Source organism: Lepidochelys kempii, chromosome 8 (genome assembly GCF_965140265.1).
Source record: "Lepidochelys kempii isolate rLepKem1 chromosome 8, rLepKem1.hap2, whole genome shotgun sequence".
NCBI lineage: Eukaryota > Metazoa > Chordata > Testudines > Cheloniidae > Lepidochelys > Lepidochelys kempii.
Window position 1 is genome coordinate 47,194,720 of NC_133263.1, and position 15,220 is coordinate 47,209,939.

At 42.2% G+C, this 15,220-nt stretch overlaps 1 protein-coding gene across 4 annotated transcripts in view; it reads left to right on the forward strand.

Annotated features, from left to right (window-relative positions):
• KIFAP3 (kinesin associated protein 3) overlaps nucleotides 1-15,220 on the forward strand; it is a 137,981-nt gene that overhangs the window by 65,058 nt on the left and 57,703 nt on the right. For all 4 annotated transcript variants that reach the window (XM_073356365.1, XM_073356364.1, XM_073356367.1 and 1 more), the window contains one exon: nucleotides 14,450-14,639. In XM_073356365.1, coding sequence (XP_073212466.1) covers nucleotides 14,450-14,639 — 190 coding nt within the window. The remainder of the gene's footprint in view (nucleotides 1-14,449; nucleotides 14,640-15,220) is intronic.

The window sequence follows — 15,220 nt, forward strand, 5'->3', positions numbered from 1 at the left end:
GCTTTTTCACTCAGTTATATCTACTTGTTCAGAGACCTTTTCTCTATCTACCACCTTACAAAGGTAAGTGCACATGACAAGGTTAGCCGCATTAAACTTGGAAATATTAGAAACCACTGTTGGTTCTGTCCTGTTCAATTATCAGAATAGGATTTATGGGTAACTTCTTTCCTGTCACTTTGGATTAGTTTGCAGTTTATGATTTCATCTTAAATGTTTAGTGCAAAGGCTTGCAGCTATTCTACCTCATTAGATCTCACAAGCTGATCAACTTCAAGTGTGGTCAGTGCTGGAATGGAGCACCTCCAGAGAAAACCTAGATTTCTGCAGGAAATGGTGTTGGCAACTCAGGTGGGGCTCTTCCATCCGAATCGGTACTGAACCAGTGTCCGCAGCATAATGATGTTGGGCCACCATGCTGCTGGCGGTTCTATTTTTCTAGTGATCATTAAAGCTTCTGTTTGCCAGAAGCTGGGAATGGGCGACAGGGGATGGATCACTTGATGATTACCTGGTCTGTTCATTCCCTCTAGGGCACCTGGCACTGGCCACTGTCAGAAGACAGGATACTGGGCTAGATGGACCTTTGGTCTGACCCAGTATGGCCGTTCTTATGTTCTTTTGTAAAACGTCTGTGCTTGGGACCAAGAATAGGATTATTCTGACTTTATTTCTTTTCAGGCAATTACTTTTCACCTTCCTTCCTAAATCCCTTTTGGCAAATTTAGGTGGATTCAGTAGTTGTCATCACATGGGAAATATCTTCACTTCTGTGATGGGTGAAATAATTCCAATATATAGCAAGCTATATTGCATGAACAGTGCTGTTTGAATGTACCATAGTGATCATGAAAAGTGAATTGTTGTCGCTGAACAAAACTTAGCTGTGAATTTGGAGAGTAGTATTGAAAATTTGTTATGACTGTTCTCCTGTTTTAACAGGACTTTCCCCTATTTCCTCCCTCTATCTTCTTCAGTTGAAAGCTATATACCACAGAAGCTTGCTTGTTCTTAAACTTGTGGAGTTAGATTCTATAGATTCTGATGTATGCAATAGTATTATATTTTCTGTTTTATTTCTGTGTAATAACCATGAGCCATGCTTATTGGCTAAAATGTGCCCTAGAGAAGTGCAAAATATTAGTAATATTATTATTTTATATGTGTATGCATTTTTGTAGGACATTGGTATGTTTTATCTATCTTTATTATAAGCTCTGCTTGTGTTTCATGCAGAGATATGGTATTAAATCCTGGCTCTGTTGAAGTCAGTGGAAGTTTTGCCATTGACTTTCAGTAGAGTCAGGATTTCACCTGTGATGAATTCGCACCTGAATCCTGGTGTGTAAGATGCTCATGAGTCAATCCACCAAGAAAAAAAATTAGTTTAGTGAGACAAAACCCCAGTGGGAGCATTAGACTTTTCTGGGGGAAGATGTTTTGGCTTTTAAGAAGGTTCTACAGTATTGAAATGTTTCTAGTCTTACATTTTTGAAGATTACTTAAATGGAAAGATTTGAGGAAAATGTGAGAGACCACTATGTATGAGTTGTTCCAGATAAGATCATTGTTGTTCTGCTGCCCTGCAACGTTTGCCAATCAGTCTACATTGTTTGACGTATTCTTTCCTTGCATTCCAGACCTCTCTGAATATCCAAGGGCATTCTGGCAAAGGCCTTAGTGATCTCAATTTAGCTGTGAGATACCATTCCTAAAGGAAGACATGCTGGGGAATTTTTATAAGGGGTTGAAGTAAAATGAACCTCAGGAACAGTAACTTTTATATAGTTGGGGATATGAAAGCCTATCAAAGTACAGTAGATATTGGAAAAGTGACAGCACACATTCCTATAAATCAGATTCTTCTACAATACATATCGCACTTTAAAAATGTTAGCTTAAAAAGAAAGTGATGGGGACAGGAATGCTTCCATGTCAACCCCAAAAGCAAGAGTCTTGAGTTCAGGTGAGTACAATTAGCCTTTTGCTTAGCTGTTAAGCACCAAAAATAGTCCAGGTATCCTCATGCACCATATCACAGTTACTGGGCTAACTGTGTTTGAGGCCTGAGAGGCAGAGCACTCAAGCAGTCATTGTTCTTGAGATAGAAAAAACAATTTTCCTAATTACAGACTGGGACCTGGCTGCCTTCCCCTGTGTATCAACCATGATTACCTCAGCAGGCCTGACTTAGGCTCACACCCTGCCGTTCTGCTCCCTCCAGGAGCAATGACAGTAGTCCCCAGTGGCCAGACAGCCTTCTTAAAGCAAAATATTATTTTTTAGAACAAAAGCAATTAGGAATAAAATAGACTAGACACGTGTCTAGCATAGCAGGTGTTCAACTGTCTTCCGCATGGGGATTCTGGTAGGGCTAAGCTTCCTGTAGAAGCCCCCCAGCCTGAGACCTCTAGGTTCTGGCTGGCACCGTCTGTTGCCTTAATGCACAAGCCATTTTTCTCCCCCATCCCTAAGAAAGGAGTCCTTTGCTGCTTAGTCACCTGTCCCCTACCTCGAGACCAAGTCACTTTTACTGTTACAGCTCTGTGATCTGTTAGTTCCCAGCCTTGGCAGAACAAGGCTTGCAACTTGTTGGAGACAGAATGTAAGATCATTGAAGCTGACAACTTTGTCCATTGTTTTTCAAGTGTGTGCTTGGGCGTCCTTTTCTAGGACCATTGTCATACTCTTCTTTGTTCTTCCCACAGGCTCCAGTTAAGCTAGATCAGTGCATTCATGCAGGAAAGTCTTCTATCCCAATGCACAATAACTTCTGTTCACTGACCAGGGCACATACAGAGATGTGACAATTTAAGAAACGCTGTATTAGAATATTACTTAGCGAATCCACAACCATGGGGTCCAAGATTGGATGTCTCTTCTATCAATATTCTGATTCAGCAAAATGCATTCAGAATGCTTTAGAAGCCTTTACTCCAAGGGCTAAATCGGCTCTGCTGCAGTCGATGTAGCGGTAATTGGTTTAGTGGGTCTGGTGAAGACATAAGTCAATGCGAAAGCACTCTCCCATGGACTTCAGTACTCCACGACCCCAAGAGGCAGAATCTATGTCGACGGGAGAGTGTCTCCAATCAACATAGCGTGGTGTAGACACGGCTGTAAGTCAATATAAGCTACATCAACTTAAGTTGTGTATTTTACATAACTTAACTAGTGTAACTTAGATTGACTTACCTCGTTAGTGTAGACCAGGCCTGTGTCTCCACTGCACTGTTCCAGTTAGTTCATGTTACATTACAATTGTTAGATAACTAATTGCCTGCTTAATTTTCTAACCCAGTGGTCTCCAAACTGGGGTGCGCGAGATGATCCCAGGGGGTGCCCGGCAGCAGGAATGCCGCCGGACGGCACTCTGCCATTTTTTTTCTTCAGCAGCAGCTCTGCACATCCCAGCTGGTGTTTCCCTCCAGTGGCTCACCTGCGGCATGTCTTCTGGTCTTCTTCCATCGGCGGCATGCCTGCAGCTGGTCTTCTGGTCTTCTTCCGTCGGTGGTACACCTGCAGCTGATCTTCCGGTCTTCTTCTGTCAGTGGCGCGTGTGCAGCAGGTCTTCCGGTCTTCACCCTGGGGGTGCGCGAGCCAAAAAGTTTGGAGACCACTGTTCTAAACCACCAAAGGATGGCTTGTTGTCCTTTTTCTGTTTTGTGCTCTGCTTTATAATGTTGTCAACATTTCCAGAATCCTTTCCTGAGTTCAAATGCACAAAGCACAATTCTGTATGCCACTACCGAGGAAGGGAAGGAACTGTTTAGGGTTGTACAGGGAGGTATAATAAACAAAAGTGATAATTAAGAAAAGAAAAATCCAGACTGACAAGATAAGGAAAAATTCCTACTGGTGAATGATTCTTTCTGGTAAGGTCTTGTAGACTGTGGTGTAATCTCCCAAGGGAAGTGATGCTAGTCTTGTCGCTTGGGATGTTATAAACACTCAACTTGAAAAAAACATTAGCAGATAAACTTCAGGGACCATTGATGCACTAGCGCCATAGGCTGATGACCCCGAAATCTCCTCCACTGTGGGGAAACTAAGAAGAGGCTTACAGTCTAGAAGATGTCTCCCCATGCTCCTGAGAGCACAACTCCAGTGTTTCAGGGCAGCCAGAGGAGGCCTAGTGACAGTGTAGAGAAGAAATCCCTTCTCTCTCAACTAGCATTGGCATGGAAGGGATGTTCTAGTGGTTGGAGAGGGGAGTAAAGAGACAGAAACGGAAAAAAGATGCAAGAAAACACAACTCCATGTTCTGTAGATTTTATTTCAATGTTACAGATAGTACACGTTTTCAGATGTGAATCCTGTGAAGTGCTGAGGGAGAGGAAAGGAAAAGTGCTGTGAGGGTGGATGGGAGAATGGCTCACCTTGCATGCTGGCAGTCCTGAATGAAACCTTGGATCCAGAAAAGGAACAGCAGCAGCAAGATCAGCTGGTGTTGAAGAGGTTGTGGGAAGCCCGCAGTAGCCATATGAGTGTGCGGATGGCAGGGAACTTATCCCTAGTTCCCATTCCCTGCTGTTGTCAGAAGCTTGCCACACATGGATGAACAGATCTTACTGGTATATATTGGGAGAGCTCTCTGCCCTCTTCTTTCTCAGACACTTGCTACTTTGCCGTTTAGAAGTGGTGTTAGATCCTACTTAGACAGTTTCCTCCCCGGTGCCCATACAGAAAAGCTGAAACCCACTGATCCGTATTTTCCTTGAGAGGTTAGGCAGTAGAGTGCTACGTATCAAGAGGGGCAGGAGGAATCACCACATGATGGCATCATCTTTTCTCTGCTCCAGAATGGAGGCTTCTCTGAAGTCCTGAGCATCCATGTCAGGTGGAGGTACATCTCACACTGTTGAAGGAAGAATAGCAGCAATGAGGCTGGAGGGGCCAAAACATAGAGGTCCTGATGGGATGTGCTACCCAGATCAGAGGCCATGGTGGAGAAGCCCATAAAGCTACCCATCAAGATCAGCATCAAGGCACACTTTGCTTGCACTGCCAGAGCCTGTGAGGTGCCTGTGCAGCGGGTAATAGAAGATTTCAGTCTCCAGGATTGTCAGGCCAGCTTTCTTCATCAGTACTAAATTTGCAACAACAAAAAATAATTAAATAATATTGCAGACTTTTTGCCCACATGTATTTAACATAAGCAAGTTGCTATGACGATGAGAAATCAGAAAATAAATGTGGGGAGAGAGATTTTTGATACTTAAAACTAATTTCTTTTTAAGGAGACAAACACGTTTTTCAGTCATCAAGAAGCTGCACATAGTGTGATTGAAACAACATTGAGGAAAATTAGAGGCCTTGCAAGCCTTGGGGGAAATATGCTTTCTGCTGTAAAGTAATTGTCACAGAAATTATGGAAACGTTACACCAGTGATGATTTGTTTAATACAGCTTGGCTTGATTCCGCCATTGGTGAATTGAAACAGATGTGTTGCTTTAGTACGGTATGTACCATGGAGTCATATGGGCAGTCTGCACTGGAGGATGTGAATGACCCCTTTCAGCAACAGGAAAACTAGTCTCTGGCTGTTCTTGAATAGCTTCAATTTTCTGGATGTGGTGCTGAGTCCTGGTGTGAAAGAGCTAATTTACTAACCCTATAATCTGGACACACACTGGCTGTCTCAGTTCAGGGACTAAGATCAGCTTCATGTATAGTGCGTTCTGTCAGATTCACACTAATAGATCTTAGTTTTCCATTGAGCGTTGACTGTTTTAGCTACCCCACTTTTCGGAGATCATCTTGACACCTGTGTTGGAAGCCTTTGGAAAGCAGTGGCACTTGGCACTACATGTATACTTGCTCATAGCATCAGACAGATCAGAGCTATTTAAAGATCAGTGGGCTCAATCCCATACCAGTTCCTTTTCCATCACTAAAGAGAGAGGTCTCTGAACTGTCAGGCTCCTCCTCCTTTTCTCTTCCTCACTGTATTAGGGCTTGCTGTGTAGTTAAATTTTCTTACTTATTCTTGGTTACTTTTTAGTTTTTTGTGTAAATCAAACTAATATAGTGTTAGGGTCCATATCCCTTCCACATTATCTGGTCAGTTTCCCTAACAGCTTTGTTTGAACCAAGGATCAATCCAACATGTCAGATCCCAAATGAGTCTAAGAAGGCTTGGGAATGGTTCTAAAGTGTTTTGGGATTTTGAGTCGGAGCTGCTGCAGGCCAATGGGGGCTGCGGGAAGCAGCACGGGCCGAGCGGTGTGCTGGCCACTCTTCCTGCAGCTCCCATTGGCCTGGAGCGGCGAACCGCAGCCAGTGGGAGCTGTGATCGGCCGAACCTGCGTACGCGGCAGGTAAACAAACCAGCCCAGCCCGCCAGGGGCTTTCTCTGAACAAGAAATGAAGTACAAAAATGAAGGTTATGGCACAAATCAACAGCCACTAGGATGTTCTAAGTGAAGTCTAGTTTCTAGTTTCTAGTGAAGTCTGCAGCCCTAGTTTGAGAACCACTGTCCTAGACCATTGTGATATCAGAGGTAACTCAACCCATCACCCCCTTTATAGCTAATTTGTGTGCAACAGTTTCACTGGTTGTAGAGGAAGACTGCAGAGATGGTGGATAACTTGACCAGCTGCTGCCACACCAGTGCTCCCAACTACTACCCATACAAATAATACAACTCTTCATACAACACAACAATGCATACCCAGAGACAAAACACATCCAGCACACACAATAACTCCAAACCTCATTCCGAAGCCTAGAATATCTGTGGAGTCATAATGAAGCAGTGGAAACAGAGAGCTCTTTTTGTTTAGAATATCACCAGGTTCAATCATCAGTGGGATTTAGTGTGTTCTGTCCAGTTTTTAAATTCTCGGCCATTTTTGGCTTTTTTACATGTTACTTTACAAACTACATTTGTGCAACAGCACAGGCTTTCAACTTTGAGTATGAAGATACGGATGACAGGCCAAGCAACCTAGACCCTTTAGTGAACCCCTCTTTCTATCTTCACAGTGAGTCACAGCTGACCCACACCTCTGAATTTAGCCTGGGACATTTCATAATGGAGAAGCAATTTTGGTTTTTCTCTTTCCTCCTCCTAAGGAAATCAGCTGATCAGTTTTGCTTGAACACTGTATATGTGTATGGGATTAGACAACACGTACACTCACCCACCTTGCGGGAGAGATCAAGTTTGGAAAGCTGTGAATGTTTCAGAAAGTTATGGACTGAAAATGGGGGGTTAGAATAGAAACTGTTAGACAAGCTTAAGTATAGTGGTTATTTCTGTTAGCAGATAAGACCTGTTACCTTGTTTTATAGCTTGTCTCTAAAGTTCTGATTGCAGTAGTTTTCCTTGAACACGAGGTCAAACAAAACAGGGCAGAAGTTACTGCAACTACTGGTTCCCATAGCAGTTGGGATCTTTTATTGCTCAATATTTATCTTTGTACACAGAAGAGGCTATATATATATATATATATACACATACATACATTGAAAATGTTTATCATGGTGGTTTTGTTCTGCAGAGGACCATTTTGGAGACCATCACAAAGCAGTTAGGGAAGGACGGGAGATAGCTTGTGCTCAGATTTAAAACAGATGCATCTTTTCCAACCTAATTTACATTTACTGCACATTACATTGATTTTACATTATGGGCCATGGCAAAAGCTAATTTATGTCAGTAGTGAGCCTAATTGTGCTCTCAGTTACACCTGTACAAGCCTATTGAAATCATTGAAGGTTACACAGATGTAATTGAGGGCAGGATATGGCCCATTATGTGCTGGAAGAAGTTTGTTTTAGGGACTGGACACTAAAGATAGCTAACCAGAAAAACTCTATCCTGTTAAGCAATGACTAATATGCTGTTAATCTAATCATTTGTGTAGACTATGCATTTTGTTACAGCAAGTGTCCATTCAGGCACAGTGTATCACTTTACCAGCTACAATCCTAACCTTAACAAGGATTCAATTTACTATACAGCAGTTTTAATTTAGTACAGGGAATCACATTAAATGAACCATATTAAAGACCTAATTAGAGGGCAGCCACATTAAAGTGAAAAGGAAAATCTGTTTTCCATCAGCTTGATAGAACACAAAACAGATCTGTGTAGCTCTATGTTATCCTATAGTGTGTTAATCAGATACAAGGTGTGACGGAAGCCAGTGACAAAGGGGACGCCTGATAGGGAACAGGCATGCTCTGATAATAGGCCAGTTAATGCTTCATAATGTTTCTGTGGTTCAATAGTAAACAAAGCTGGATGTAGGACTTCAAAAAGGATGGCACATTCCATGCAGAATCAAACCATACATCTTCCATGACGCTCCAAGGTTTATGGATACCGAATGCTTAAGATAGTGATGTCAAGGGAGCTCAGAGGAGAATAAAGTCAGCCTCTGAGCACTCTTCTCGTTAAATAACTAAACTTGCAGCATTTGAAAAACATCAGAGAGACTGACTGCACCCCTCCTTACCCAATGGTCTGCTATTCAAGAAGACTGACAGACTTCACTTAGAACATCCTAGTGGCTGTTGGTTTGTGCCATAACCTTCATCATTTTTGTACTTCATTTCTGAGGGAATTCATTGGGTAAAGATGCCCTTCAAGTAAAGAAGGTTTTTACTGGTTCAAAATTAATCTCTTCAAGGACATTATAGACACTATTGGGTTTGCAGGGAGTTGCTTTTCCTTGATATTTATTTTTAGTTTGTTACCTATTTTCTTCTTTAGTTCTAGTTTTATGATACTAAATTTTCTCTCCTGTGCTGATGTTTACTCATACAGTTTTTTCCATAATTGTTCACTCAGGTATTATTTGTACCATCCCCTGGAAAAGCCAGAGGCTTCATAAAGGAATTATTGATTGAGACTCCCTGGCCTATGTTATGCAGGAGGTCAGTTGCTAAATGATCATAACGGTCCCTTCTCGCTTTAAAATCTATGACCACTGCCAAACACGGATCCTAGACAAAATTGACCTTTGCTCTTATCTGATATGGTAATTCCAAGTCAATAGACTTAAACTGATTTTGAAAATATTAGAAAAGCACCAAAATTACCTGAGGGCAGGTGGGGAAAAGTGGGGTTTAGATGATTAAAAAACGTACACAATTCAATCAAGAGACAACCAGATCCATGCCAATTTAATTCACCAGTCATCTGCTAGTTTTATCTATTCTGAGGTTTAAGGAGGAGTATTTAGGGTAGCATGTAGTTCATCTCATGGAACTTGTTGTAGTACATGTGGAGTGTTGAACTTCTTCTGAAAGAAACATACCAAGAGATCAGTATGTTCTGTGGATGCTTTTTTATGTACTACAATAAGGGGGTAGTCAGGGTTGGGGGAATTTAAATTGATTATATCTTTAGAATGATTAATGAAAGTCCACATGACCCCTGCTACATCTTATAAATAGCATGGTGAATTCAGTCAGCTCAGATGATAGTGTGGAATTGAACTAAAAAAATCATGCAAGTGAGTCTCACCAAAGATCAACGTTCTTTAGAAGGCATTAGATTTTTCTATGTGCACCCTGCTAAATCTGCAATTGGGAACTTAGAAGCAATGATGGTGGTTATTGGGACCCTTTGAAAGTAAACAAGCCAGTGTAAAAAATACTCAACTCCTACAAATTAATCCGATTTGCTATGTTTAGTTTTTCCCCTTCTTGTCATCATCGTTTCTGGGAATAGTTTTCTTGGGATTTACAGAATGGCCTCTGGCAGTTACAAGGTGTTTCTCTAAAGCTTGAAAGGAGCTTAAGGCTGCTGAGGGCTGACATAATAGATAGCCCACGCAGACACAGCAAAGGAAATGTTTCCAAGATACTGGTCAGATGTCATCACTGAAAGTTGCACCTTTTCATTTTTCACGGGTCACTTTATAAATCTTCTCAGAGATGAGTTTACCTTTTCCAAGGAGTTTATTTTTCACTGCTAGTTCTAGTTTTTCTTTTAATTAAAAGTGAGAGGGGGGACAAGAAGAAAGAACTCAGCCCAGGACAGTGCTCTTTCACCTAAGTTGTGGCATTTTTATGCAGCAGTCAGGAGTTCAGGTTGCAGTCTTGGGGTCTCGTGATTGAGGCCATCAGGGACATTAAGTATTTTCAGATCCAGTCTGGTGACCACAGTGCTATATGCACACAAAGCCATGTGGGAGACCTGGGTTGAAATCCTGATCTCTTGCTCCCCAAGTGGAGGGGAATCCCAGTGTGATTAGTTTACTTGCAGACTCAGAGATAAAAATCTTAGATGTATATTTTACAAAGTGCAAATTTGCACCACAAGTATGTCCGTAGAGGTCAATGTAGACAGGTGCTGTTATGCAGACAAAACTACACAGGATCATTTTAGGGGAGAAGACAAGATGTCACGTTTATTATAACACAATTTAACTTATGACCAATAACTAATATCTAATACCTATGTGTGTATACATACACACACACCCCCCCCCCAAATGTTCTGCAGCTGCTGTATAGTTACCAGTCCTGAATGTAGCTTGAGTTCGTGGCTTGAGTTCGTAGCTTATGGCGGCTAACTAGCCAGGAAAGCCGGGCACAAGGAAGAGCTGGGTCTCTGTTGGGCATGCACCGATGCCCTTAACATGTTGGCAGCAGAATGTCACTCTCCAAAGTCTTCCATCTCATCCATCCTTTTTGTAGGCTTTAGTTTGAATCCAGAATCTATCCGTCTTGCTGTGGCACGCTGCCTCTGGGTTCGGTGTGATTGATTACCCGTCAGATGCAGACATGACTTTCAGCCTAGGACCTGGCTTTGATGTTTCTTCAATTGTACTTTTGTTCTTTTCTTTTTAGGGTGGACTCTTCTTGCTTTGTCAGGGCTGTTGTCTGCATCTTCAGCCATTGGTGTTTACACTTTATTTCATCAGGACAGGCTGGGGCTGGAGGTTGATTCCATCGTCCATACATACCTCATTCACACATCTAAACTAAACTAATAAGATTACAGCAGGGTTTTGCAAAAATGAAGGTTGCAGCAAGCTTTTACAACATGGAGTGAGCATTTTAAAATGGAGTTTGAGTTACAATATGGACAAGTGTAAGGAATGGCAAACAGTGAACGGAAGTTACAATGTTGAAACAGTGTAAATTTCAGCGATTTAAGCAGCAATTGGATTGAAAGTGAAACTCAGCCAGTTATTGGGGTATCTGGTTTTATGAATGAATGTTGTTTCATTCATAAAACTTTGCTTATGAAGTTATATTAATAAAATGAACAATGAAAAACAATTTCATTGATCAGTTCTACAGTGCTTGTATTGAAGTATCAGAATGGAAAGTCCATGTTTGGCCTCATGCCAAGAGAAACGAACTGCCATTCTTCCAAGTAAAACAAAGGTGTAACCTCTCCATTTCCAGTGGAATAATGGTTTTGATGTTGCACGGTGGTAAATTCCCCATGAAGCCTCAGAGACTCAAGGTAAGTTGATTGGTTGTTTTCAGAGAGCCACCTGATGTGGGGGAAGGAACACATCTCTTCTCTTAGGGTATGTGTAAATAGCAAAGAAAAACTCACTGCTGGCCCATGCTAGCCCATGCAGGGCTTGGGCAGTGGGACTGTTTCATTGCTGTGTAGACTTCTGGGCTCAGGCTGGAGCCCAAGCTCTGGGACCCTCCCACCTCGCAGGCATAGGCCAGCTGCGGGTGCCTAATTGCTGTGCAGACATACCCTTAGGGACTGATACAGCACCTATTGAAATCAGTGAATTAGGCTGTTAGAGTGTGGAGAGGACTCATTAGGGCATGCTTCCATTTCAGAGAAGGAATGTCATGAAATATTATTTATGAATATTATATTGATGCATGTATGTTGCAGTTGACAGGCCTCTGGTAACCACTGTGTATCATTTAGACTCTGCTGTGAACCTGTGCACAGATGTGATAGCTGGCTTTGGAAATACATACACACATTTCTTGAGTCTACCATAAGGCCTCTCTTACCAGAAGTGTTAGCAAGTTTCAGCATGTAGCTTATCACTGAAGAATGACCACAGACGCTATCTATCCCAACTTGGATTTAGCTCACCTACTCTGATTTCTTTTTCCAGACCAGAAGAAGAACGCTTTAACTCAAAATCTTGTACCTTCCACCAATAGAAGTTGGTCCAATAATAGATATTACCTCATCTACCTTGTCTCTCTCACAAACATGTTGGCATTGAAAGGGCACTTTATACTGTAGGGGAAGATGTGTACAAGACTGTTCTGTTGTTTTCCTCTAAACCAGCACTATCTCGCAGCTAACTTCAACATCGGTAGACTGTCACTTTTTTGTAATACTCCTGTGTAGCCAGCTTTGGGAATCATAGAATCATAGAATATCACGGTTGGAAGGGACCTCAAGAGGTCATCTAGTCCAACCCCCTGCTCAAAGCAGGACCAATCCCCAATTAAATCATCCCAGCCAGGGCTTTGTCAAGCCTGACCTTAAAAACTTCTAAGGAAGGAGATTCCACCACCTCCCTAGGTAACTCATTCCAGTGTTTCACCACCCTCCTAGTGAAAAAGTTTTTCCTAATATCCAACCTAAATCTCCCCCACTGCAACTTGAGAGCATTACTCCTTGTTCTGTCATCTGCTACCACTGAGAACAGTCTAGAGCCATCCTCTTTGGAACCCCCTTTCAGGTAGTTGAAAGCAGCTATCAAATCCCCCCTCATTCTTCTCTTCTGTAGACTAAACATCCCCAGTTCCCTCAGCCTCTCCTCATAAGTCATGTGTTCCAGTCTCCTAATCATTTTTGTTGCCCTCTGCCGGACTCTTTCCAATTTTTCCACATCCTTGTAGTGTGGGGCCCAAAACTGGACACAGTACTCCAGATGAGGCCTCACCAATGTCGAATAGAGGGGAACGATCACGTCCCTCGATATGCTGGCATATTACTAGTGTGAGGAAATCAAGTTTTATTAGGCTTTTCATTAAATAATCTATAGATGATCACGAATCTTAGCTCAGGATCTGAACACACCAAACTTCAAAAACGTTTTGAACCAGATCCAAATTTAATAGCTGGCCTTCAGTTCCATAGTGGGCTGCTCCTAAACTTCCAAACTTGAAGTTCAGTTCAGGCCTGAACTTTGTATCTTGGACTCATCTTATAGAATCAGTATTGCTGTTTGTTTTTGTTGGACACCCAGTATTAAACATAGAAAGCAGTTGTACAGTGAGGCCACAGATTGCAAATGAGTCTTAAATTATTGGAATAGACTCCGGGGATGCTAAACAGAAAATTGCTTACAAATTAGGGTGTGGCAAAATCTGTGCTGGTAGATTTTATCAAAATGTTTTGAACCTCTATTTGCCTGTTTAATTTTCTAACCCACCAAAGGATGGCTTGTAGTCCTTTTTCTGTTTTATCCTCTGCTTTATAATGTCAACATTTCCAGAATCCTTTCCTGAGTTCAAATGCACATAGCAAAATTCTGTATGCCACTACTAAGGAAGGGAAGGAACTGTTTAGGGTAGTACAGGGAGGTATCATAAACAAAGGTGATAATTAAGAAAAGAAAAATCCAGCTGACTAGATAAGGGAAAATTCCTGCTGGTGAGAGATTCTTTCTGGTAAGGTCTCCTAGACTGTGGTGTAATCTCCCAAGAGAAGTGATGGGAGTCTTGTCGTTTGGGATGTGGGAATGTGGGGGTGAAAGGGCTTGAGGGTACCCCACAGGGAAGAATTCCCAAGTGCTCCTTTCTGGGTCCAAAAGAGTTTTTTTGCATTTGGGTGGTGGCAGCATCTATCCATCCAAGGTCAGAGAGAAGCTGTGACCTTGGGAGTTTTATACAAGCCTGGAGTGGCCAGTATTAATTTTTAAAACCCTTGCGGGCCCCCACCTTCTGCACTTGAAGTACCAGAGTGGGGATCAGCCTTGACAATATGGGACAAGGGCTCCTGCATGTAACTTCTCCATGGCGCAATCAACAAAGTTTTTCTACAGCGGCCCATTTAGTCTTGATAGTCCTTCTTGGTGTGTGGGGAGCCCCTCTTCATGCCTAGGTTCACAAGTTCAGAGTAGGCATTTTTACAATTGTAAAGCTATCTTATAGCACGGGATACAGACATAAAAGTAAGATTAATGCATGCAGCAACGTACAAGCATTTTATAGAGACTAAACACATTCTTACAAGTCTAACACCTATCTTGAACAATAATATATAGGTGAGCTGGTCTGGCTTCCAGCTATACATTTGTCAGTGCTCAGCTGACGCCTACAGACTTGGCAAGAGCTGGCACCTTGGTTGCCAATGTGTCATACGATACTTGCAACATGTTGCTTTATACAGTCAATGCACCATCAAGTTAAACAAAGGACTTCAGTCTCCAAGGCTGTCAAGCTTGTGTCTTTCACTAGCATAAAGTTCACTCACATTTACGTACAAAAACCAAATAGTTTCTCCAGTGCCTGGTTAAAAACCTGCTTGGCATTTTTAACAGGAATATGATGAGGAGTGGGCTAAGAAGATCCAGAGTGAGAAATTCCGATGGCACAACTCTCAGTGGCTAGAAATGGTAGAGAGTCGACAGATGGACGAGAGTGAGCAGTACCTGTATGGGGATGACCGCATTGAGCCCTACATCCATGAAGGGGATATTCTAGAAAGACCTGACCTTTATTACAATTCAGGTAAGATGATAGAATATATTCAGTATCTGTCCACACCTTCTCCTGTTTTAACATATCTGAACATGGGACCAGATTCTCAGCTGATTGGTTGCAGTGTAGCTGTGCTGACTTACACTAGCTGGGGATGGTTATGTTACTTCATGTTATGTTGTAATGTGTGTTGTGTTATTGTGGGACTCTGAACAGCACATTCATGATCTGGCAGATCTTTACAGGAGCGCTTGAAAATGTAGTGGAGAGTAGGAGAAATAGGCTATCTACTTCACACTAGCTTATTCAGCAGGCTCATACATATGTATGTAAAACTGGCCTGATCTTATAGAATCATAGAACTGGAAGGGATCTCGAGGAGTCATCTAGTCCAGTCCGCTGCATGCGTGGCAGGACTAAGTATTATTTAGACCATCCCTGACAGGTGTTTGTCCAACCTGCTCTTAAAAATCCCCAATGATGGAGATTCCACAGCCTCCCTAGGCAATTTATTCCAGTGCTTAATCACTCTGACAGTTAGGAATTTTTTCCTAATGTCCAACCTAAACTACCCTTGCTGCAATTTAAGTCCATTGCTTCTGTCCTATCCT